The sequence below is a fragment of the Lates calcarifer genome, linkage group LG17, assembly GCF_001640805.2.
Source record: "Lates calcarifer isolate ASB-BC8 linkage group LG17, TLL_Latcal_v3, whole genome shotgun sequence".
Taxonomy (NCBI): Eukaryota; Metazoa; Chordata; class Actinopteri; family Centropomidae; genus Lates; species Lates calcarifer.
Window position 1 is genome coordinate 12,934,692 of NC_066849.1, and position 27,179 is coordinate 12,961,870.

Genomic DNA, 27,179 nt, shown 5'->3' on the forward strand with positions numbered 1-27,179 from the left:
AAATGCTAGTGAGTTGATTTTGAGTGAGGATATTTTTTGTATGTGAGTCAAAATAAAAGCTAATTAGTTTCAACTAATTACAATGACATAAGAGTTAAGTATAAGCTGTTCACAAAGTAACTATGAAGAAGCTAATGAGTGGACTTTTGTCAATTCTATTAGTTTCTGAGGTCAAAAATGAAATTTTACGTTTAAGTCAAGAGAACATAAATAGTCATTCATAATTATTTCCTGAATAAAAGTCGTGTAATGGTTAAAAAAAACAAACTACCTGCTGCCTGCTTCTCATCCTGGCACGTCACTTTAAGTCGCCCTCATTTTATGCACGCAAATTAAAAGAGAGAAAAGAACCATAGCGGAGAAGATGTCTTACTTTGGTGTGAACGGTGTATTGTTTTCGGGAACTCGCCAAGGGGAGGACCTGTGACGCCTGCTGGCCAAATAAAGGGAGGGAGAAAAAGTTGTGTCAAGTTTTGAGACATTGAGGTGGAAACTTGCTGCGTTCAGACCGACGGTGAACAGCACCACCACCTCCACCACCACCTCCGCTACCAGCAGCAACAGGAGCTCGGACGGGGAAGATGGCGCGACGCTACGGCTGTGCCACGTCTCGGTTTAGTATATATACCCGAGAAATAGCAACATTTGCAGTCTGGTTATGTTTTTGTCTGCTTTTTGCCTCCACTGCGGAGGCCGGACTGTACACCTCTTCTGACCAGATCATCATGTTAACTCCGCAAAGCGTAGAGTCGGTTTTGGTCAACTCTTCGGCGGCGATAGTTGTGGAGTTTTACGCTTCGTGGTGCGGACATTGCATCGCCTTCTCTCCGATTTACAAAAGTCTGGCAAGAGACATGAAAGGTTGGTACGAGGCCTGCGGCAATTCACACAGCTGCAGCTTGTTACAATGACAAAAAAACTTGTAATTTTAATCCAGTATAATGACTCATAAACTTTACATTCTATTCCTCATTGTGTGTCAACAATTTTCAGTTTTGCACCATTGACCTTGTTTTATATCACATTATAAGCCATTAAAAAGCCTCACAGTTCAACATGTAAGGACTAACAGCACTTTCATTCACTTGTCTCTAGCTGTAATGTTGCCTATTATCATCTACATGCAGACAGCGAGAGCACCAAGCACTTGTTTGTACCTGTTAATTAGAGCATATGATGTAATGAAAGTGTTTTATTCTGCTCAGCACCATGGCTCCACATCACATCCTCTGAGTCTTGTTTTGAGCCAAAAAGAAATATCACAGAACCATGAGAATCAATATAATCAGGATGACAGTCGAGGGCAAAGTTTCTGGTGATGGCAGAGGGCCTGACACAGTCATGGGGTATTTCAGTCTCACACACACACACAGTCAACAATGGAAACTGACAGCTTGGCATGCTGTCAAATGCCTTGAATTGGAGCTAGGAGAGGGATCCAGCTAAAACTCTGTGGGACTATAGGAGAAATTAGGCACACATGCAGATGATAACTGTGATATTATGTCAGTTAACTTGTTGAAGAGGAGTCCATAGGCCTGTTAGAGACACTACATGTGATCAGTTGTTTACCTTAACATGGAAATATTTGCTAGTTCATTCAATATACAGTATTTTCTCCTTTAAGAATACAGGTGTACAGCCTTCTTCTGTAATGCTGACTTGCATATTAGGACAACACAGGACCCCCTTCAGTGTTAGCAGACTGTACAGGGTGCAGTGAATGGTAAACTAAATATTTACTGTGGCTCTCTCTCTCCCTGTATTTGATATCTGATCTTCAGAGTGGAAGCCAGCAGTGGACCTGGCAGCAATAGACTGCGCTGCCGCTGAGAACAGGGTGGTCTGCACCAGCTACAGCATCACAGGGTATCCCACATTAAAGGTATCGCACAGTGTGTATGAGCTGCCTGCATATAGGTACACGTGCTGTGTCAAATCACATCAGATAATCTTATCGGCATTAATGGTGATGTTACCTTATTGCCAAAGCTCAGTTACACATCATCCAACATGAGACTTTAACAAGAGAGCAACATGATAGAAACTCAAAGATTCCCAGTCACACTCTAATTAGTGGCCGTATGCGCTACACCTGTGGAGGCGGAGCTTCTGTCACCAGGCTGTGCACAGGTGTATTGCATATAGCCACTAATTAGAGTGTGACCCTGTATTCGCTCCTTGTTGAAGTCTTGTATGCTCTGAAGGTCTGATAGACCAAGAACCACCTTTTTATTGAGAGCTGGTCAGGTGAAGCAGTGGTTGTCTTGCAAACAGGAAACATAAAATGGCAAAAAAAAAAAAAAAAAGCAGCTTGATAATGAAAATAACCATTAATTGCAGCCGTTCAAGAAAATAACAATATCACTCTTTCAGTTTAAAATTGCTGTAATCATAGTCTTTACAGTCTAAAAATATTAGTTATTAGGCTTGTTCTTGCTAAGTGTCAACAGGCTCAGCTGTGGAGCCACAAAAATGTAGTTTTGTTTTTGGTGTGAGGATTTTTGTCAAAGCCTTTTTGGCTTTTGCTTGATGAAAGAAGGGAGGAACATTGAGGCACTGTTGAAAGAAAACTTTGAAAAGCCTTTATTCTTGTAATTAAACAAGACATTGGTTCGGTTGAACAGGATTTTTTGAAAAATGGCATACTGTATGTAAATTGTACAAAAACAACCTTCCTCCATTCAATGACGTCAAGATCCACTTTGCAAAACAGCTTTTTTTTGGGTCAACCGGGGATTACGCTTCTTTTATTAGTAGTCATTTTCTTTCAGTGTGTTGGTTTACTACTGCATCTGCCACAATCTCATCCAGTTTTGAAACTCTGGATGAGATTGTGGCAGATACAGTAGTGTGTTCTCGGTAGAGATAACTTTTGCATGATCAGCAGACAAACTGCAGAAACTCTCAAGCTTCAAACATCTGTGTTCGTAGCTTATCTGATTAGTCAGCAGTTGTGTGTGTGTGTGTGTGTGTGTGTGTGTGTTTTAAGGCCTCCGCTCTCTGTCATGTCTTCTCCTCTGTCATCCAGTGAGAGCTAATGAAACAAAGAGCTCCTTCTGTTTGAACTCACAATGGAGCTTTAACATCTGCGACTCATTTTAACCAGGAAGGTCAAGGCAGGCAGAGGGGAGGGCTGTGCCCCCACCGAACATTACACAACATCACTTTGCTTCTCTCATGGTTGTGTGAGGCCCCATCTAAACTGATCTCACTTCTCTCTCTCTCTCTCTCTCTCTCTCTCTCTCTCTCTCTCTCTCTCTCTCTCTCTCTCTCTCTCTCTCTCTCTCTCTCTCTCTCTCTTCCTTCCTCTCTCTCTCTCTGTCTGTCTCTGAGCTTCCTTCTTAACTCAAACCGTCTCTCTTCTTTCACTTCACAGTTTTTCCATGCCTACTCCAAGGCTGATTCTGCAGGACGGACTTTGAGAGGTACACGGAAGCAACTCACAGAGCCTTCAGATTGTTTGTTCAGTGACAGACTCCACCTTAAACTCTTTCATAGGGAACGTGCAGTTTCAACAAGCGTCATGTCAGAGCAGGAACATGCACACTGACACATGTCCTTATCAGGCATGTGGTTTATCATGAAAACTGACATTTCATCTTTGACCTAAGTCACCTCTAGTGTCTAATTGTGCACCATTCATTTCACACTTGTTCCAATATTGAGAGTAGTTTGTATTTGTGCAGGCTCAGGCAGACAGAAGTGAGTCACAATTCAACAAGGGAACAAACGGTAAAATAAAATGCCCTTTCACCTCCAGATTTTCCCCGTGACGTTCGAGGTCTCCGTCACAAGATCATAGACAAACTAGAAACCCATCAGGAGCCCTGGCCCCCTGCCTGCCCCCCACTGGAGCCTGCCAGGTAAACACAGACATAATCCCTTGTGTTTTGATCAGTCTGTCATGAAGCTATGTTGAATTAATGTTACCAAACTATGTCATTGTATATTTAGCAATTTGTAAGTAGGATTTTCACACTGGAAGAAGAAGTGAACTTACTATCAATTTAGTCATAGTTTTTAAACAGGTAGTTGGATAAAGTAATGAGCTGAGCTACAGTTTGCCTGTGTTCCTATAATCCCACAGTTGTGTGGACTCTGAGTACATGTTACATCTTGTCGTCTTTGTTATATTCTTGTGCTTCTTTGGCTACATAACCCCAAATTCCCACCATGTTGCATCATTTCATCTGATCTCATCTTTGGCTGCTGCAGGAATCTGCTCTGTTAGTTATTTGTGACAAAGTCATCTGTATAATTAGAAGACCACGAGAATTATGCAATGATTGCTCAAATTACGCAACTGATATGTTAGTTAGTCTGAAAGTGTGTGTCTAATGGAAGTTAAAGTTCTTTATTAGAGCCTGAGGGACCAACATGTTTCCACTAGGAAGAATCTTCATATGGTCACCTCTGTGGGACCACCCTGCCTTGCCCACACATGTAACCAGAGACATGCACTGCATTCATACAGTTTACAGTGATGGTGATGCAGGAAAAGGAAGAAGGAAGTCAATAAAGGGAAATTAGCATTGCTCCTTTTTAGAATCATGAAGTTTTCTTTTTATAATGAAAACAAGTTGACAGGAGCTCATGTTTCACACCACAGGCTCCTAATTGAAACTTCTCCTTTTAATTCCTCAACTAAACAAACAATGTTAATGAGGAAATGACACACATGAAGGCTGATAACCAGCTAGTGAACAACTGAGGAGAGAGCCACAGTGACTCGAAAAAATATATCCATTAATGTCTGCACTTCCTTAATTCTTAAGATCTCTACTAGGTCAAAAGCTGAACCCTTAAAGCTTTTATTGGTGTTTTTTTTTTTGTTTTTTGTTTTTTTGGAGTTCCTAAAGTCTTAAACAAAGTTGCATCCTGGATTCCAGTTATGTGATTAATGTGGTTTTTTTTCTGCTCCACTCTCTCCAGCCAAGCAGAAATTGACAGCTTCTTTGAGACAAACAATGTTCGCCACCTGGCCCTGATCTTTGAGGAAGCTAAATCCTACATCGGCCGAGAGGTAACCGTTTGTTTCCATCAGCCTGAGCTGTGTGTTTCAGACTTCCCTAGAATAACTGAATACACTTACTGTAACAAAACTCAGCTGTGACTGACCTCGCAGTGATATCCAGAGGGAAAACTACTTGTTGAATTCTACTGGTTTAGTATTTGATTGGAAGAAAACACTCATGCTTGCGGCGTTTGATGGCAAATGACTGGACATTACTAACATACATAACATTTACAATGTCACTATGTTGAAATATAACATGACAAATCATCTGTGTGTGTTCGCTGTGTTTCTCAGACAACCCTGGACCTTTTACAGTTTGAGAACATTGCAGTAAGAAGGGTCCTGAACACTGAGGAAGGTCTGGTGACCAAACTGGGAGTGACGGAATTCCCATCCTGCTACCTTTATTACCCCGGAGGCAGCTTCACCAGACTCAAAGTGTGAGTATGTGTGCATCTGTGTTTTCAGCCTCATATGAAAAACACTTGGTTTATATTTTCATCCTGAAAACAACTAAACAACTGCCCACAATTTACCTGTTAAAGGTATTTTTTTTTTTTTTTTTTTAAGGACATAGCAAAAAATTAGAAAAACATGCATCACTTTAGTCTCTAATTCTTAAGTAGCACAGTCGTCACCACTCCCTGAGAGCTTTTATATTTGCTTAAACCAACACTAGGTGTCTGATAGATCTTCCCCTGCTGAAGGATGTGGTGTGTTTATACTGCATGTATCAGCTGGTACAAGTATCACTTGTTTATTTAGACAAAATACAAGAGCTACTTTGCACTGTGTAATCAGCCATTTCTCAAACTGGTCCCTTCTCACAAACTCTTTAAGTCACCCCGGCTGGGGGGGTCAGGGCAGTCTACATTAATAGGCAGGGTGTAAGATAATGGGTAAACTGTGTCAAGCACTCTTGCTTGTTCAGCCTTTTATTTATATTACATACTACTTCCTGTAAATGAATAACATCCCCAACACAATTAGCATGTGGTATAAAACAGATGGCGTGTTCCTCTTCAACTGATTAAAATTAGTTTGGGACAAAATGATGGTTCCTTTTATTGTAAGGGACCTACACACTAATGGTCCAGTCTCGCAGGTGTTTTCACTTTTGCCACTTTGACTGATTAGACCTCATCTGAGGACTGTGCAGGTGTGTACAAACTGTGCTGGCTTGACATCTGTCTGACCCTCCTGTTAGTTTTGTTGCACCTGTTAGGGTGGAGGGAGGTTATGTCTTTTTCATTGCTTCTGGTTCTAGAGGTGTGATGTCACATTATTTCAGCGTAGGTCTCTACAACATCAAGCTGAACAGAGGCCTAATCAGCTGGAAAGTGAAAACACCTGTGTGTGTGTGTGTGTGTGTGTGTGTGTGCGTGCATGTGCACGTGCAGGACTTTTAACATTACAGCTGTTGACATTATGTGTTTTTAAACACAACTGTGAAAATGAATGTTTTAGGATGACATAGCAAAAGGTTAGACTAAGTGCATGCCCAAAATAAGATTTGCAATTGGCAAGACAGAATTTTCCCTTGTTTTTTGGCACGTTGAGAGCTATGGGAGAATGAAGTCATCAGCACTGATGCAGACTTGCTGTCTGAAGGTTTTATTGTTCACTTCCTTTCCTCACCAGCTGGTTTGGAACAGCTCTTAAATTGACAAACCTACTATGTAAACTTACAAATAGAGCAGGCCAGGCTGAGGATCTATAATCATAGTAACCACAGTTAAACAGTAACAAGTATCTCCCCCCTACAGGATGGAACAGCACATTCATCTTCACTAAACAACATCAAGTATTGGCTATAGTTATCTGTTGTGTAGATGATGGTAAACTAGTACAAAATGTGAACAAAAAAACAATGTTGTTACTGTTGTGTGTTTTTCCATCCGACATGGTCTGGAAGCATCAGTTGACACACAATTGTTCATTGTCCAAAGTGCAACATGCTGCATTTGCAAATTCCACACAAAGCTCTGACTGCTGTCCTTTCAACATTATTATTAACCTAAAGAAAGGACAACACATGAGTTTAACAAATAATATTTTTCCACCCTAATTAGAAATATTTAAAGTAGAACAGTTTTAGTTTATATTATATATATATCATTTATTTGTGGAACTGATATACTTAAAGGTGAGTGGGCGGATGTGATTAGGAGGTGTGAGGGGAACGTGAGATGGTTTGTATGTGTTTTTTTTGTAAGTTCTGCACCAGATACATGTTGATATTTTTGTGTGTATCCTAAGAACATCTCCAACTTTTTACTGTAGTTTTCATTTAGCTTGATGTGAGACACACAAACACCAAGTTTACTCCCCTTCGGTTTCTTATTATTCCACATGCAACAACTTTGCTTTCTCCTGAAAAGCTTTGACGCGTGCTCATTATCTGAACCCTATTCATGAGAATACTTTTAAACATCTGGCCTCTTAATGGGATCAGAGCATCAAAATCGCTCCCATTATTCACTATCATAAAGCGGCGCTGATCATTCCTCACCCTGCAAATTCATCTGCTGTTTCTGCCTCTTTGTTTGGCTGTTTCAATAACTTGGCATGCAAAGAGGACTCTTTTTAGTTGACAAATGCAAAAAGGAAATGATTTATTGCCGATTTATTTATTCACCCTCCATCTCTCCCCTTCCAACCCCCCTCATCTCCATCACTGTACAGAGGGGAGGTTTTTTAATTTCTTGCATGAAAACAATGCCATTGCTTTTCTGGCTTCACCTGCCAAACAAGCCCCAGCCGCACACGGCGACAGATGGCCTCCCATCATCACTGAATGTCTGATTGATCCTGGGAGAGCAGAGTGTGCAGCGTGTGCGTGTGTGTGTGAGAAAGCGGGAGAGCTTGCAAGGGGGCGTCGCACATCCGTCATGCATGTAATGCGTGCTGGTCCCAGGTGAATGCATTCCCTCCCAGCCCTCCCTGATGCCTGCCTGCCTGCCCGCCGGCCCTGGGGATTGCTGGATGAATGGCTCTCCCTTCACATCTGTACACTCCCACCAGGCACGCAGGTGTAATTGAGTCCCGGGTTGGTGTGAGTGAGCGTGTGCCCAGAGTATCCATCCTCCTTATTACCATCCTGTTGCAGTTTTACGATTTCTCTCTCTCTCTCTCTCTCTCTCTCTCTCTCTCTCCTCTCTCTCTCCTCTCTCTCTCTCTCTCTCTCTCTCTCTCTCTCTCTCTCTCTCTCTCTCTCTCTCTCTCACAAGGGGAGAAAGCAAATGAGAGGAGGATGTGAGGAGTAGAGAGAGTGAGCGAGAGAGAACATTAATAGCTGTGGTTCCAGTTCCAGGGTTATCACATGGCTAAATGATCAGCAATCTCTCTCTCTCTCTCTCTCTCTCTCTCTCTCTCTCTCTCTTCTCTCTCTTACTTCCACACTACCCTGGCACCATCTGCTCAGTATTTAAAATGCATTCCTGTAAGTGTGTAAAATATATGGCCACAAAAAATACAGGTCATAAAACATTTTTTATGACCATGGACTGCTGAAACAAAAGGTTGAAAATAAAAAATAAAAAACACACAGTGCATTTAGTTTGAGGTCCTTTGCAGGATTGGAGCCACGTTCTTCTCACAAAGCTCTACAGACGTAGTCACATACACACTACTGTATATTGTCACATTGAAACCATTTCCCCAAACAGTTGCCACAAAATTAGAGGCACCCTGTTGTCTGAAATATTACGTCATGGTGTGACATTCAAACTTTCCTCAGCTGAAACTAAGGCACCTGGAGAGCAGAAACAAAGTATATCTACATACTTTTTGCCATATAGTGTATGTTGAGTGACCTAACAAGTCAGTCTCACCTGTGCCTCTCTCCCACAGCAAGACAGAGGCGCGTGCTTTCTACTCCTATGCCCTCCAAAGGCTGCCGGGGGTGGTGCGATCAGGAAAGCCTCCACCGGACAACATGGATGTCATCACCAACAGCACAGAGGACCCCTGGAGACCCTTCAACAGGTTAGAACCAGACACACCACACTGACCTGTCTGTCTGCTGATTGTTTCCTTGTATATACAGTATATGTAATTGTGTGTGATCATGTGTCCAGGTCCAGGGTGTACATGGCGGACCTGGAGTCAACGCTGCACTACTCCCTACGTGTGGAGGTGGCTACTCACACTGTCCTCAAAGGCGAAGTCCTGATTTCACTCAAGAAGTACATAGGCTGTCCTGGCTAAGGTAAAATTACCAGTGAGCGCGCCTGCATGCACACATACAGTACGCAGACACAAGACACACAAAATGTGTAAACCAAATGAATTTAAGGCTATGATTACATGAACAGGGAGAAATCAGCAGTCTAGTGAGAAATCAAATCTACAGTGCAGACATCAAACATTAACAATTTATTCTATTCTCATTTGGAGGCACTCTGGTGCATAATAAGCAGGTGGTTTTCATTTCTTCCTCTTTTTACTCTTCACTGTCTCATATTAGAAACATAGTCTGAGCTGCCCATGTCACCAGAGGATGTTGTTTACTGTGGCAATCAAGTAAGACAACAGTTTTTGGATGCATAGGAACCTAAAGTGAAAAAAAATCTAAACCACTCTGCACAAAAAAAACCCCAATTGTTAAGAAAATTTGTTGAGCCAATTTGTTGAGCCATGACGTGATGCACTTGTGTTTAGATTATAAGCCTCCAGAGCGTTGTGTCATTAATGGAGAACACTCACAGCCAACAGAAATGTGTAGTTACAGCAGGTCACCACTAGATGGAGAGTGAGACAGCAGAATATTTGCTCTCACTATAGTTTTGAGTTGATGCTCTGCCAGTATGTATCCTAAGGTTTCTTCTTAACATGTAGTTTTGTTCCTTTAGTATCCATTAGATCATTCTGCAAATTTACCCAATTAATTGTTTTGCCGAGTGCACTGTTGTTTTTAACTATACACACACATACACACACATTTAGATACATTTCTAAAAGCTGAAGTGGATGCCATTGACTAGAGCAGCAGCACAAAGACTCTCTTGGGTATTGTTGACCCTCTTGATGTTTGGCTCCCAGGGGGATTGAAGCGTGGCTGCCATCCACTTGCCGCCCACAGGCTTTACACAGATGCGTTTAGATTACTAGCAAACCTCTCTGGGATACCCCAACCACTTCTCCTCCTCCTGCTCGTGCGGTATCCCTGCTTTCGGTTTCACACAAGCATTTCTGTAAATATTTGTGTCTGTGCCAAACCTCTGTGGTTCACCAAAACATTCTCCTCTCCCTCTGGATTTTCCATCTCTCTTGCTTCAACCATCCTCTTTTCAATATCATCCTCCTTTATTTTATTTCTTATTTCTTTTCTGCCCTCTTTCTCCACACCCTAGTTTCCACCTACAAAGATGCAATTGATTTTTACATTTTCCAGGAGTCCATGTTTGTTTGATCATTGACCCATCATCATCATCTATCTTTCCCTCTTTTTCTCACTTTTCTCGTTGGTGATAACACGCTCCCTCGCTCCCTCTTTCCCTCCTCCCTCACTGAAGTGTGCCACCCAGGCAAACATGTTGTGATGATGAGGCTTGACCTGCTAGCCCTGTCCCTATTGGCTACACACCAGGCTGTCTCACTGTCCTAGTCTGCCACCAATCTTTCTGATTATATCTCACTCTCTAGGGAGGCGTTGTAGCAAGCTAGTGAGTATCCATGTATGAGTGTGCGCATGGAGGGGCGTGTGTGTGTGTGGCATGCCACTGTGGCCTCCCATTAGCTTCAGTTTGTTTAGTCAATAGCAGCAGGTCCCAGTGGTATTTTTAGCCTGCCACCACCCCCTTACCAGAATGGACCAGCAGGGCTTTGTGTAGTTGAGGTGGAAGCCGTCATTTTATTGCAGCTGACTGTGACTTGTGACAGTTCTTAATGACTTTTGACTGAACACACTCACCACAAAGAAGCTGAATCCTTTCAGTCAGTCAGCTTGTTAGGAGCAGTTAATGTAAAACAAGCAAGTAGTTCGTGAAACAGCGTGGCAAAAAATTTAAGGAGCTTTGGGATGAGACTGGCTGATACTTAGTAGCAGGAAATGCTTGAGTCCAGTTTTGTACGTGTAACTTTTATTTAGCTTTTATATGATGCAATTTATTGACTGGATGATAGAAAATTAAATGTATTTTTAGGTTAGGATCCGTAACTTTACCTCGTTTCTCATCTATATTCAAATGAGATTGATGATGATGATTGGTTACAGGAATTACCTTACTGTTAAACCGTTCCATCTTCTTGATTACTAACACAGTATGTAAAAATCTGACACCTGAACTCACCACATGAGTCATGTGATTAGATTAGAGTGAAAGTGACTCACAGTGTCCTGACCAGTGTGGGTGTCATCGCTTCACACTGGTGACACATTGGCTCAATCATGACACACTTTTTAATATTCAAACGGAACAATTAGTGGAAAGTGTATTTGCATGCATTAGGGTGTGTGTTTACTTCGGGTGCAGCTGCAGCTTACAACTCATTTTAATTAGTGATGAATCTTACAACTATTGTCTTCATTAATCATTTTACCATTGAAAAGTCCAAATATAAATTCCAAAAGATGCCTTTCAATTTCTTGGTGTCCAATGAGCTGTCTTAAAATAGCTTTTTATGTTTAACAGTCCCAAAGATATTCAGTTTACCATCATGAAAGACAGGAAAAAACCTTTTGAAAATTAGATAAAAATCAAAATAGTCGCTTGTTAATTTTCTGTCAGTTGGCTAATTGACCAGTTGTCTGATTGTTTTAGCTCTACATGTGTATTTAGTGCATCTTGAGGACAAGTCTGTGTAAATAAATATTTAATCATCCCTCTTGTTTATTCATCTTCTTACCCTGGCCTCAAAAATTACACTCTGCTCTGTCCAAGAATTATAATTCCATCATTTATTTGTTTCTTTTCACAATCATCCCTTGCGTCTCCATCCAAACACGTAAACATGAGGGCTTTTTTCACCCGGTCATAATGTTACTAGATTTACTGTCTTGTCAGGCTGAAGCCGGATTTATGAATCCTCTACATGTATATGAGGATTAAAAAAGTGGATCTTGGGAAGCATGAGAGCATTACAGCGAGGTTTTAAGGATTACACCTCTATCCTGCTTTTCTTGAAAGAAGCCCTTCAGCTCAGAGGGGACAGGGGGGCAGGGGAATAAAACAAAGAATTAAGACTGGGGGGGGGGGGGGGCTTTGGGGGACACAGGCTTCACCCTTCTCATGCTAGGGCTCAGGACATGATGTACAATAATGCCTTACATAACAAAGATGCTTAAAATCATCGGCCTAATTATGGATCATATTACTGCTTTAATAAGCACTTCTTAAAGAACTAGTTGACTCATTTGGCTGTTTTCAGCTGTAGCAGTTTCCCCTCAGGGACAGTGGAAAATAAGTAAATGTGTGCTGATAAGGATGAGGTTTTCCTGGTTTCTATACAGTGGCACGTGTTTCCCCCTGCCTAATGCCTCCCTGGGTGGAATGACATTGGCTTATTACCAAGGGGGCTTCACCCCTGTCTTCTACCCTGGGGCCTGGCCTGGTCTGCCCTGCTGCAGCCAACAGATGCCTCTCTCTCTGGACCCTCACCACAAGCTCCTTGTGGTTTCTCAAGTGCTGCTGATACTAATCGGATCAGGGATGACATATTGCCGGGGTGAAGGGGATTGTCATGGTCCAACTGGGATGGGGGCAGAAAGGGTACAGGGTTGGATGAGGGGATGCATGTGTATCTCGTGTGTGTGTGTGTGTGTGTGTGTGTGTGTGTGTGTGTGTGTGTGTCAAGATAGAAGAAAAAACAGAAGTAGGTATACAGTAGAGGGAGGTGTAGTGGTGGTAAAAAGTACATTTTTTGCAGTTTGAACAGAAAATAAATTCTAGTTAATTTGTAATTACTGGAGTTCAATTATATATATATATATATATATATATGCTTATAATTGGTAATTTTGTTGGCTGTGTCAGCTGATTCAAATATTTTTTTGTTTAATTTAAACAACTATTGTTGAACTATGTTCATCACAGATGGAGATTTTTAAAAAAATTGCATTATTAGTGCCTTTCATGATTTATTGCTAAACACTCTATAGTTTCAGTGTCAGTTTTTAGAGACGGGAGCAAATAATTTTATTATTATTTTATTTTAAATTGTAAATACCACGCAACAAGTATTTTTAGCATTACATTTTCTTCCATTATGTTGTCTTTCTGAAATGTCTTACTGCTGCATGAAAAGATTCGGTACTGTCAAGGCAACATAATGACAGTGTAGCACTGTTAATGGAGCATAGCTTTGAAATTCAGTTTGGACATGTTTAACATTTTTTAAACAACTACCTGATCTAGATAAGGTGAATGATGTATTACATGTCACAGATGGCCAGGGAGGTTGGGTGGAAAAAAAAAAGAGAATTCAACGTAAGAGGAAACAGATGGTGATGAAGGTCAACATAATGTGTCCATGATAATACATTTGTAAAAGTTGAACCCATTTTGCGTTTTTAGGTGATCACCAGACCCGGAGAGCTCATGAATAGTGTTGCTTTGGTGATTCTGACCTAAGTCCATTAGCGGGAAGACACCTGCGTTTTCTCTTCTGGTTAAATTCATATGGCTCTTTAATGAGCTTTTCTGACTGGTTGGTACTCAGACCCCAGATCCAAACCTAAACCTATTATATCACTCTCCAAGCAGTGAGCAGCAGACATCACAAGCCTTTGTCTGCTCTATACATCCCACCTTTAGCATTGTGTATGTGTGTGTGTTAAATGGTCCCACTATGTGTGTGTGTGTGTGTTGGTGGCAAAGTGGTTTTCATCTCTTTCTTATTAGTAATGACCAGTACGATTGTGGTTGGTTATGATTTTGGTTATGTAATAGCAGCTGCTCATTGTCACTGTCCTGCAAAAACCATATATCTCCAAAACATCAACTTTTCATGATTTCATAAGATAAAGTTTTTTACTAGTAGTAGAAATGTATCTGAACAGTGAGGTTAAACTGATTCTACACAGTCATACATGTGTCTGTCAGTGGAGAGAAAAATACCAGGCTGAATGGTAGAAGGTGCTGCAAGGGGTCAAGAATGCTCTGGTGAAGGGGTGAGGACACAGGACAGAGCTGTACTGTGCTAAGCTTGGACAGGGAGTTATGAGGAAATCACTGGGGGTCTGGCTAAGTGGTCAGGGTGTAACACACAGATCCTGTTAGAGCACGATGAATGGACAACTGAGCCATGGACTGAAAGGCCTGTGTGTATGTGTCTCAGTGTATGCAGGTGGGTTTAGTTGGAACAGATGGCAGAGGCCAAATTGAAAAGACTGAATCGTGCAGTTCAAAACAGGTTCACATGTTAGATGATGCTAGCTCTTTCTGTCTTTTGCTCTGTCTGTTTTTCTCAGATTCACCTCAACTGTGTGGGATTTCAAAGTTGTCATTTACCTCATTCTGTCTTAAAAAGGAGCAAAAGGTTGTCAAGTTACCATGGAAGTAGTCCTGTTGTTTAAGTTTTGGAAAAAGCTTGATCCCTTTATTGTGTCTATTTCTTGGAAACAGAACCATTATCATAAACCGTTCCGCAGAGAGGCTTACTGTAAGAATAGGAAGCACATTTAGCTGAAATTTATTGAAGCGCTCCTCTCTTACTGTCAGCACACTCGACATCAGCTGTGTCTTTTGTAAGTGTCGTATGTGTAAAGACACGTTTGTTACCGTCTGTCTTTACCATGTCATCACTGGTCTCAAACACACATCAGCTGGATTTCCTCTGCAAGTTACAGTATCATGTTTCCTCCCAGCTGTGGTTGTTACCGCGGTAACAGTGGTCTGAAAAGAAGTAAACACTCAACAGCACAAAGCCTGAGCTAAGTGGTTGTTATTGGCTTAGGAAATGGATCTTAATGAAGGAAAAAGCTTAAGCTCAACTGTTGTCACATTTAGTAAGATTCTTTAAAGGTGCTGAGAGAGAAAACCACTCAAACCACAGGTTTTGTGTAGCATGCACAACATTTCCAAGGATGAGCTGGCAACCAATAATTAGGCATTGTGTGTGTGTGTAGTAAGATTAAGATGTTAGTTTAAATCGCAAAGTGAGCAATTTAAACGGCTAGAGTCTCAATATTAGCACCTGGAACAAAACATGGTCAAAGCTTTACTGTAATAGATTAAAGTAACAAGACAAATGTTGTTTAATTTTACAATTTAGACATGCTAGTAACAAGTTCAAAGTTCTTGGCAACCATAAAATGTTAATGACAAATGTGTAAAACCAAAAACAGCATTTATATTTTATTATCACTGAAGAGTTGTTACTGTACGAATTCATCTCGCGTGCACAGGATTTCTGGTCACTTTTCAGTAAACTATACTCAGACAGCTAAAATGATTAGCTGATTAATGAATTTACTCAATCAACAGATTTAAGGCTTCAACAATTTTAATAATCCATTTATCATTTCAGCATTTTTAAGTAAAAATTCCAAATATTTACAGGATCAACCTTCTCTAATGTGACTATGCTGTTTTTTTCCTGTCGTCTACAATAGTATGTTGAGTGCTTCCGGGTTTTGGATTGCTGAATGAAGATATTACTATGGGCTATGGGAAAAGTGATTAGCATTTTTTTTTTTTTTTTTTTGCACATTTTATAGACCACAGGACTAATCTGATATAAAACTAACTGGACAAATTTATGTCTGCAGTACTTTCCAGGCCGTCCTATGGTGATCAACTTGTTGAAGTCTGTAAACTCTTGGCTGCAGAACCAGACAACAAATGAGATTTCCTACGAGGCGTTTAAAGAGATACTGGATAACTCAGCACAGGTAAGTCAAGTCAGAGCCAAACATTATGCATCATTGTTCCAATGAACTTGTGGCTTCTTGTTTGTTCTTGTCTTAATCATTCATAGTAAAGTTTTTGTTTGTTTTGTTTTGTTGTTTTTTTTTTTTTTGGTCTGTCTTCCCTCTTTGGTATTCACTGGTTTCAGAAGTGCTCTGTCCATTAGATACTCCTTTGAGGAAGTACCTGAATGCAAATGGAGAAAGTGAACAGACTTTTGTGAGCCTGAAGCATCTAAAAGGAAAGAAAGGGAGACAAGAGAGTACCAGACAGATAAGCAGTTGCAGGGAGAGCAGAGTCCAGGCCATCGCAGAATGCACCCAGACTGATGTGAGGACGTCTGTCTGAGAATAGCCTCGTCGTTCCGCTGAGCTACAAGGTCACTTGTCAGTCTGGCCACTTCATCAGTTCAAAACCGCCTCAGAGGCACCAAAGTGAAGCCTCTACTGTCAAAGAAATGTCAACATGGGATCTTGAAAATGTCTTTAAAACACACAGCGCGAGTACATAAAAACATATTTTGTCAAAAGATGGATATCTAGATATTTCAATATGTACTTTGTCCTTGTCTCTGTGCCAGCACATACAGCTGAAAATCTATGTGCTGTTGTCTTTGGAATGAAGCCTGCATGCCTCCAGTATACGGCCCCTTGCAAATTGAAAGAGTCACTTACTTACATCATTAGCTTTTAGCAGGCAAATCAATGGATCAATGAATCAATGGGAAGGTATGAATAGACTTCGCCTCAGAGGAAATGGACTCTGTGTACACAGATGCACACACACACCAAATCTTAACTATTGACATGTGAGTAACCCTGTCAATCACGGCAGCAATGGCAGCGCAGTGCGGCAAGAGAAACGACTTTATGTCAGAGAAAATATGTAGTTGGATTCAACTGAGGCTCACGGTTAGAGATCTGGATAGCTTCTGTTCATTAGCAGAGGGCTGAGCCATTAACCTGAGATTGACTTCTCATTGATCAAGAAAACTACAGTGAAGAGCTTTCATTAAGTTGAACAGGTTGGGAGATGGTGGGGAGGCTCTACTTTCTAAGGAGGCCTTTGGAATTTTGTCTTAAAGGATAAAGCCAGTGTTTTTCTATATTTTACTGTGGACAAATCCCATGAAAAAATGAAAGCCAACAACGTATTGGTCTGTCTCAGTACTTTCAAACATTGTCTGATCTGCAGTTGGCCCTAGAGCCCGTGCATTCCCTCAGAAAACATATTAAAAATGAATGGAAACATACACTTTTGTGGTTATCAGAGGGTAAGGTACGTGGAAAGATTGTGAGTATCGCACTTAATCTGAATAGAATAGAAATACGATTGGATTAAAATATGTAGCTAACTTAGCTTGCTAAAAATAATGAATAAATGATTGAAATGGTAATGGTTTAATAGTGGAAATAATTAGCTAAAAGTAATGGGCAAACCAACATTAACAGTGACAATACAATGTACTGCTATAGGCTAAAACACACAATGACAGTGTTTTTAATGTAAGTCTATAATACATTAGGATGAATTCCTTGTTTGTTTTGGTCTTTGTTTGGGATTTGTTGACAATAAGAAAAATATGGAGTATCACCAGTCCCTTTTTAAGCTTGTTTCTTTGTTTCCTCCCATTCATCTGTAATTAGTTTGTCTGTTTTGTTTTTTCTTACTTTCTCAGTCTCCAGACTCTGCTTTGCCTGAAGGAGTGAAGTGGGTGGGCTGTCAGGGAACAAAACCCTACCTCAGACGTTACCCTTGTGGGGTGTGGACTCTCTTCCATGTTCTCACTGTCCAGGCCAAGAATGCTGGAGGCTCAGGTACACGCACCACACACACACACACACACAGAGTTTGTTTTGTTGTGAATGAAAAGGGCCATTGAGAGGTCAGGGAGACAGGGGTGAACTGAGGATGAGGGCTTTGTGAGGCTTTGTAAACAAATTAGCCCAAGAATGTTTAGTGGGCCACTTTTTTCTGTCTGACCTGATTTAACATCACACACAGAAAAGACTGAAACACACACACACAGACATGCATCCTGATCATGCTTTGACCAGAATTCTTTGCGTTTTTCTCCTGTGTTTTGTCATTTGGTCAATGCTAAAATTGAGCCTAATTGCGACTGTGTGAAAAGGGATTATATTAGATTAGTGGAATGTGAGTGGTTAATAAAACAGGCAGATGACCAGAGGCTCCTCTCCTGGCAGGGATGTTAATCTCGCTTCAACGGACATACACATACATACACACACACACACACAGATTAATCCTGAGGTTTATGTGTTGTCATGTGACCTGCAGATGGACTGGCCAAAAGGAGTGTCCATCTGGCCCCCCACAGACCACCATCTTAATGGGTGGATATACACACACATACAGTACAGTACTGACCAAAACTCAATTCATCCATATGCACACAGGTGTAAAAGCAAACACCCAAAAACGAGCTCATCATGATTTTCACACACAGACACACACACACACTCACTCCCACTCCCAGACACACTTCCACTATCCGCACGGTTCATCTGAAGGTCCTGCTAAGCCGAGAACAAAAGCAAACAGCTCTAGGAAAATATGTTTGTGGACTGTTGAAGTCCTGAGACAACAGTCTGGCCACCATTCACACAGAGGGTTAACTGTATTTAATCTCCAGATTGGGTTATCCCATTGGCATAGATTATTCATCTCAATATGGGGTTAACCCAGCTCTCTATGACTCCTGGCCCACATAACCGTGGGAATCCAGGAAGCTGTGGACCCACCCTTCCATTAGCAAGCTCTTGGGCTGTGTGTACAGGTTTACAGTACATTTTAATGTGCAGGAGCGACAAGCTTTACAAGGGCAGGTGATAGTGCTTTACGTAAGAGACTATGTTTGATTGTTGCAGTGAGGTAATCTGTAAGTTTGCCTGTTTACATTTATTCTTGTGTGTTTCTGGACAGAAATCATCAGCTTGCAAAAGCTGTTTGTTTGGAGTGAAAAGTGACTGCCTGTAGCAATAACCACAGTACTTTTTTATTGCATATTATCCCAGATGTTGCCACCTAAATCAGGGATTTTGTGTATATTTGAGGTGTTTATTCATTGCTCTAAAGTAGTTTAAAGTACAAAATCAGCACCGGGAACAAAATGTGTTCTTACACACACTATATAGTTATCATTTTAATCAGATTGGCTTGTTTGAACCAATAACTGTTCCGCTGTCTTGTTATTCCCCTCCAGATCCTCAGGAGGTGCTGGGCGCGATGAGACACTACATCCACAGCTTCTTCGGCTGCAGGTCATGTGCTGAGCACTTTGAGAACATGGCGAGTGAAAGTATGGTGGAGGTGAGCACATTGTCAGCAGCTGTCCTGTGGCTGTGGTCCAGACACAATCGTGTCAACAACAGACTTGCAGGTAAGGGTCGGCACAATAATCACTGCATAGTTTGACAAAATCTTTTTGCAGTAAAATAGAGGTGATTCTTCTAAATATTTCATTTTTATTTATAAATTTTAATTATAAAAAGTACTGATTGGAGTCTGCTGAAATCATGTTGACAAGCTACGGTGCTTTTGGGAGAATGTCCATTTTGAAAGATGAAATTTTTCTAAGTCGCTGTGAAACATGGACGAGGCACAGTTCTGTTATGGGGTTGCTTTGCTCTGTCTGGCACAGGGTTGGGGTTAGGAAGATTATCAAGGCAATCGCAGATCATGACCCAGAACATGCATCTAAAAGCAGCCAAGAACTGATGAGAAGAAAACATTTGAACATTCTGATGTGACATGCTGTGATCTTAATCCTATTGAAGAACTCCTTTTTCCACACTCCTCTCCTCTGTGTCTACTCATCTATTCCATGGGATCATAAGCCTTACCTTACTCAGTTTTGTGGGGAAGATTTTAACTTCCAGTTTCCCTTCATGGTCAGTTAGTCCTCGTAATACGACTAAGATGGTGATAGGAGGAGGAAGGATGGATCCTCAGATCAGACACCAGCTGTCACCCCGTCTTAGCCACCCAAGTATCATCTGCTTCTACCTCACCCATTTTCTCCTGCCCCCCCCCCCCCCCCGCCATCTTCATCCTTCTTTAAAACTGAGGTTTTCCATTCAGGTCATGTGTTTTAAACTCAGTATAATGACTCAATTAGTAACTCTTAGTTGGCCATACACAGAAACAGGAATCTTCACATCTTTGATTCCGTGTGAGATTACTTTCCCTGCATTCCTAATTTTTCTTATGTCTGTTCTCGCTCTGTATAGAGGTTTCCAAAGTTTTGTCTCGTCTTTGACCATGCTGTGTCAGCATATTACACTTCCTCATGTCAGTCTTGAGAGTGCTAAACAGCCCCTGAGCGTCCCTCCTCCCTCGTCTGTGTTCATATGATTTTATTAGGCACAGTGCTGTCATTAACAGCCCACTTTGTTAAATCACTATCTTTTGTTTGTGTTGACTGCCCCCCTCTTCTATCTCAGGGACAGCTTGTGTCCTGATCAGCAGGGACCAGAAGGACACCCATGCCTGCGTGTGTCTGCTCCCCAGACGCTTAAACACTATTCAGCCACCCACCCCCCCCCCCATCCATCCGTCTTCCCTCTTTTCCTCTATTCCTGTGTGTGTGTGTGTGTGTGTGTGTGTGTGTCTCTCTCTCTCTCTCTCTCTCTCTCTCTCCTCCCTCCCTCTCTCTCCCTCCCCTCCACTCACTATCCCCTGGGACTCATAGCCTCCACTTGACAAGCAATAGCACATCCTCACAGGATGGGTCCCTCAGGAGCCACCCCTCTTTGCTCACACACACACACACACACACACACACACACACATACACAAACACACACAATTCCCAAGGTATTGTGTGGCAGCAGGTGGCAAACACCATGACACAAGCCACACACGCGCTCCCCCCAACCCATCCCCCCCCCCTTCTCCCACCACACACATGCAGCCTTTCTAAGCATGGGTCAAGTTGTGGCGTGCGGCAGGGGGAGTTAGCCATGGCAGAGGGTGAGCTGGGGTCCACAGGGGATAAGTCGGGTGAATCAGGAGGAGAGAGAGAGAGAGAGAGAGAGAGAGAGAGAGGGAGGAGCTGAGGGTTTGGCTGTGTTTGTAGCAATGAGTGGCAGCGTCTCCCTGAGGAGAGCACAGTCCATCCATTCAACCCCTCCTCTCCCTTTTGCCTAAAGTGGAGCTCTTTAGCAGGCCTCCCCGCCTCTCCTTTCAGGAGCAGCCATGCATGAAAGAGCAGCTATTTGTAAACCGGCCGAACAATTAATTTAGCTGGCAACAAAGAGGCCCTAGGGCCCTCAGCCTCCTTGCAGCGGCAGAATTAAGACTGGTGGCAGCTCAGTCCTGTTGCTGCTTGTCAACAGGCTGAGACTGATTCACATTTCTACAGACAGAGCAGCACTGCTGCAGCAGGCCTGCTGTGTGTTCATGTGTAGTGCTGCCTGCAGGTTTTTGGATTTTTTTATGGAGAACAGACACAACATCTTGGTATTAAGGTTGTGAATTGTTTAAATTGAAATTTCACATACTATGTATATAGATATTTGTTTTCTATAAAGTACATTTTTCTTTTTTTACAAAAATATCTAGTGCTCTTAAATCCTAGATTTTGTCTAAACAAATTATTAAATAACATCAGCCAATATTTTATTCTTTATTCTTTCAAAATTACTCAGGATTGTGTTGGGTTTAGATGGTTACTGTTAATGGAGATGAACACCTACAACTACAGTATGGTAAATAAGATTTTCATGTTCACTATCAAAATGGGTATCTGTTGCTTTATGTTCTGTTGTGTTAGGATTTGAAATAAGTTACCTTTTGAAAAGAAGATATTGCATCATTAAAAATATTTTTTGTGAGCTTGCAAACTGCAGTGTGCAGACAGCCTTTCCTTTTCCTTTGTACGCTGTTTTTGTCCTGCAACTACAACTGAGGTTGGATGTGAACATTGTCAACCTTCTCTGCTTTAAATAAGTTACCTTTGCATTTTAAAATAACAAGTAACCACCACAATAGTAAAAAACTTGTATTCTGGCATGTTTATTTTTGTATGTTTGACTTATACAAGTTTAGTGGTCATAGAGATATTTACTGTTCTGGTCTGCTGGTAGTCTGATGTCACCCCGTGATCTGGACTCCAGCGTCTTTGCTATATTTTCATCAAGGAGCACAACAGAAATTAATCCAGGACCAATTTGTAATTATGTGCGATCCAAAGTCTTACTAAAGGTAAACAATATTGTGATCTAACCAGAAATTTAGTGACAGTTTCCAGCACTTGACAGTTTTAGATTAAATGGAATAGTTTTATCTTCATTATTTAAATGAACATAAAATGTCTGACATCAGCTGCACTCTGCAGCAGCCATGATGGCTCCGTGTGCAGTACGGTGTAGGTGATCCTCACTTACAGAATTAGTGCTGAGGAAGCCAGTTTGACATGCTGAACAATACATATTGATACCTGATGAATATGTATGTGTGGCGGTGATGACATCTCCATGACAGGCCATTGTGGCAATCTCAATATGGCTGGTATGGCTAAAGTCACCCTGGCTGCAAACATGGCAAGCTGATTAGAATAAGGGAAGAGATGTGAGGCATCTGGGGTGGGTGTGTGTGTGCTCTCACCTGCTGAAATGTATAAAAGCCCCCCCCACACACACACACTCACCCACACCCACAGGCAGCAGCCCATCTAGGACCCAGTAAAATTGATGTATCCTTTATGTAAAGTACTGTATGCAGAGTACATACACACATGCATATGACTGAGATTAATCTTGAGCAGGGGAGAGAAGGAGGAGGGAGCGGAGAGCAGGGATGGAGGTGGTGGAGGATGTAAATTGACAGTGCTGTAAAGTGACAGACCTGCTGCTGCTCTGCTTTTTTTTTTTCCCTCTCTCTCTTTTTTTCATGCACAAAACACACACACACACACACACACAATGGCCTGTTGGTGACAACAAGCAATTTATTACTAGATGCTGCCCTGTGTGTGTGTCCCTGTGGGCATTTGTGCAGTGTGTCCATCTAAGCTTGTGTGTGTGAGCCTGTAAATGTATTTTTTTTGTGTGCGTATTTCTCTGCCTGTCTGTTTGCATGGGTACAGGGTGTGTGTGTGTGTGTGTGTGTGAGAGAGAGAGAGAGAGAGAGTATGAGTGTGTGAGAGAGGGAGAGAGTGATGTGGGGTGTTGGTGGTGGGCAGGGGCTACATAAAAGAAAACATGTTAAAGGAGAAAGTTTCTAATTCATTAGAAGGGCAGATGCCCTCTGAGGTTTCTGTTGCTCTCATGTTCAATTTAGAGATTGGACTTTGCTTTCAAAGGGGTGTGAAGGGACAAGACAGGTGGTCCAGAGCACCGAGGTCTGCTGCTTGAAAACAGGGATTTTGTGTGTGTGTGTGTGTGTGTGTGTGTGTGTGTGTGTGTGTGTGTGTGGTGTGTGTGTGCATGTGTGCATGCATATGTGTGTGTACACTTGTAGGGAAGCTGTCCACTTTGGCCACATCTATTATCTCACCACCCCTCCCACTGGGACATCCCAGAAGCCCATTGATCATTATTAGACCCTGTCATACACACACACACACGTGCACACACAAAAATATCAATCCCTAGATTACATGCACACAAACACAGATGATTTACATATACACACTTAAACACATACATACACATATGCATATAGGCACTTACGTTTTTACGAGCACTGTGACAAGATCAAAAGGGTTCAACACAGATTGCATCCACTCCTCAAAGCACTTACATCCACAAGTCAATGCACCAGCGAGGAGAATAAAAGAAACAACAATAGGTGAAGCAGATGACTGGAAGTTTACAGTCGTGTGGCTGAATCTGGATTTAGCCAGCATTTTCTGACCTTGTCCAATATAAGTTATTGAAGTATTTATTTGTTTGTTACTGTGAGGAAAAACTTTGATAAAGCTGTGGTCGTGAAATAGTCCCGTTTTAGGTAAGACTAGTATAAATTGTATGCAGCATTTTAAGGTTGTTCTGGACAAAGCGCCGTGTGAACTCACTGCAACTCGCTTTGTGCAGTATACAGTACATTTTAGGATGTTTAATGTATAGCAATGCATTGTATTGTTTGAATTTGTGAATAAGAATGGAAATATTTTACTCAGTGTAGTTGAATAGAGGTACAGTGTCACAAAATGGAAATAATCAAATAATGTACTTGGGTTTTTTTTTTTTTTTTTTTTTTAAAAGATGATTTACAGAAAAAGACATGAGTCAGTGATACATGTCAGTTTCTATGGCTTTCACAATACAGGATTTTTAACTGTTGACCTCTCAGCGAACATTTCATGTCACAATGCATCCTTTTTCTTCTCCTGTATCACTGTTTGGTTGATTTTTCTCCCAGTGCTGAAGCAGTCACAACCCTGCTGCGCAATACAGTATTTCCATTTCCTCTGTGTTTATCTCTCCAGGTGATTTGAGTGAAGACCCAAAGCTTCCCAAAGGTGCAGTGGCCTTTACCAGAAATGTGTTCAGCCTGCCATACGGTGAAGGACAACGGGGATCACAAGTGGGACCACACCCAGGTTCTCTCTTTCCTCCTGTCTTACTATTCCTCCGACAACATCCTCACAGGTATGTCATGGTTTCATTTCTGAGAAGCTCATACCTCATAAATTCTACAAAAATGTGTCTCCCCATACAGTTTAGAGCTCACAAACTAGATCATGATTCCTTTTCAGACATGTTTTTATTGAGCAGCTTGTGCCACTGTTTAATGGTGGGGACAGTAATTTTCTTCCACTATAAGATTATTACATTCTCTCAGATGACCTGAGGATGTTTAGTAAATCATCTGAATCCAGGTTGGAGGTGATAACTTTAGGAATAATATATCTGTATGTTTCTTTTACTTTCCCTGTCAGACTACCTTGACAATGAAACCCTGATCCTGGTAAAACAGAGGGAAAAACACACCAGGCGGCAGCAAGCTTTAGAAGCTCAGAAACATTTAGAAAGGAGAGTCAGAGAGGCTGCAGACTTCATGATGCATCCTCCACCATCGCAACCGACTACGCAAGAGGAGGAGGAAGAGGAGGAAGAGGGAGAGGAGCCACAGGATGAAACAGTGGCAGATGAGGAGGAGGAAGGTGTGGAGGGAGCAGCAGCAGTGGCGGCAGCAGCAGCTGAGATGGGTGGTGAGGCATCTGAGCCGAGTTCCTGGGCCAAACGTGACATGGGGGTCGGTCGAAGCCAGCGGCAGGCTCGCAGACGGCCGAGCATCGTGGGCATGAGGATGCGAGATGCGCAGGAGGACATTGTGGATCTCGACTCATTTGTCAACCAGCACTACAAAGCCAAGGCGCTGCAGTTGGCCGCCTCCAGCCGGATCAAACAACGCACCCTGCAGAGGAAGGAGGAGCAGGAGCCTGGGCCCATGTTCGGGCTCGGCATGGAGCTGGATGCGGGGCTCGGGATGGTGGGCCTGCAGCCCATGGAAGCAGACTTTGAGCTGGGCCCGGGGCGCCAGAGGAAGCGGCTGCAAAAGCGAGAACTGACAGGCCAGTATTTTGGTGAGGAGTCGAGCCACAGAGGAGGCTGGGTGTCCATGTTGAGCATTGGATTCTCCAAAGTGGACATCAGCCTGTGTGTCATTCTTTATTTCCTGTCCTCCATGTGTCTCCTCACCATGTACCTGTTCTTCAAAAACCGCCTCAGGCTACGGGCGGCTAAAATATCCCTCCCCTGAACCAAAGAGTATCCAAACTTGACCTGAGTTAGAGCAATGATTAACATTCATTAGGTTCATCTGGGCTGAGGTAGGGGTTAGCATAAGGGGATGTGTCAAGATTAGCGCCATCTTAGGTGGTTCACTTAATTGTTACCTACAGTGAAAGTAGGGGATAGATTGTTCTATTCCAAATTCTGTGGATGTGTTACGTCTAACTGGAGAGGAGGAGAAGGGAAAATTAGCGGATTACCGTCGAAATCTTTGAAAATCAGGGCAGTTATGTAACCATGTACTTAATCTGGCCTCCAGAGCTTTTCCGGCAACACCTCAACTGTGGAAAGTCTGTTCATAAAGACATATTTCTGTTTGGGGTCTGTGCTTCAGTTAAGGATAAACAATTGTTTTTGACTCTGACCACTGATGAAGGATGAAATTAAACACAGTATGAGATTGAGTTTTTTGTTTGTTTTAAACTAATGCAACTAATTGATTGGTTTTCTTTGTTTTGTTTTTTGTTTTTTTGGTGGGGGGGGTTATACTAAGGAATCTAAGGAATTTATTTTTGTTGCGAAGTTGTGAAGCCCTCCTACACTACTTCCCTGTGAACTATGACCAAAAAAAATGTAGTTTAATTTGTATATATTTACATGTAAATACTATTTGAATGAAATGAACTACATACTCAAATACGTGATTCTTACGTGATTTCAAAAACAGTTTTTGAAGAGTTCTGAGCAGTTTTTCCCTCCAATCTGTCCCTGGGATTTTTTTTTCTTTTTCTTTTTTGTGCATATATGTGTGATTTGTCAAAAACTGCAAAGGCAAAAGAAGACAGTCCAAGTCCCTAAAGTTTTTGTGAGTCCTTTAAAAACTGTTGTGAGACTGCAGCTTATTGTTGAATACTGTGACTGGACCACCAGGTCCACTGTAATTTTCTCGAGAGAAGAGCCGATCAGCCCTTTTGTTCCTCAACTCTTTTGAGTCGGCCTACATTAACACTGAGTGTCATGTCACGTCTCTGAATATTACATCACACTGCTGAGCCCACAAAAACAGCCACTCCGGTTGTTGTTTATTTGAAGTGTTGTGGAGCATCGCATATGTTCACACTGGACGAGGTTTTGGAATAAGCAGGATTTGGTTTTGGCTGATGTCTACCATGTAAAGCTTCTGCTGGTCATCTCAAAAACACTGTTTTTCTGTTGGCTTCTTTGCTTCTGTCTGAAATCAATAAAATTATTTTTGATAAGGACTCACTGCTTTTTCAGAACTAGTCATTGAAAACTTAAATAAAGTAAGGTATGAGGTATGTTAAATTCCCTGTTACAAAGAAGGGTTACACCTCTATGGCATCTGTATTGTCTCAGGACTTTCACATATTTTTACCTTGCAGAGTTGAGATTAGTAAGTTCCTGTTTGTTTTGTTTTGTTTTGACCAAAACTGCCAGGACATGAGGTGAGGAAGGAGCAGGGTGCTGCATGGTTAATGGGAGGGGTGGGGGGTGGGGGGTTAAAGCATCTAAGGTTGAAGGGAAAAAGCCTGTTGCCATCTGTTGTGCAGCGCAAGCTAAATCCTAACAATTTCATTGGGATTA

General features: G+C 41.9%; 1 protein-coding gene across 1 annotated transcript; it reads left to right on the forward strand.

Annotated features, from left to right (window-relative positions):
- The first annotated feature begins 437 nt into the window (after nt 1-437).
- On the forward strand, nt 438-26,836 carry qsox1 (quiescin Q6 sulfhydryl oxidase 1). The gene is given in 15 exon segments (XM_018673316.2): nt 438-861; nt 1,785-1,885; nt 3,380-3,428; nt 3,764-3,866; nt 4,936-5,026; nt 5,315-5,460; nt 8,873-9,007; nt 9,100-9,214; nt 9,216-9,230; nt 15,732-15,854; nt 17,549-17,687; nt 19,097-19,273; nt 24,326-24,348; nt 24,350-24,488; nt 24,779-26,836. Coding segments are annotated over 15 exon segments (2,460 nt in total). The 5' UTR covers nt 438-581; the 3' UTR covers nt 25,603-26,836.
- Nucleotides 26,837-27,179: the final 343 nt, after the last annotated feature.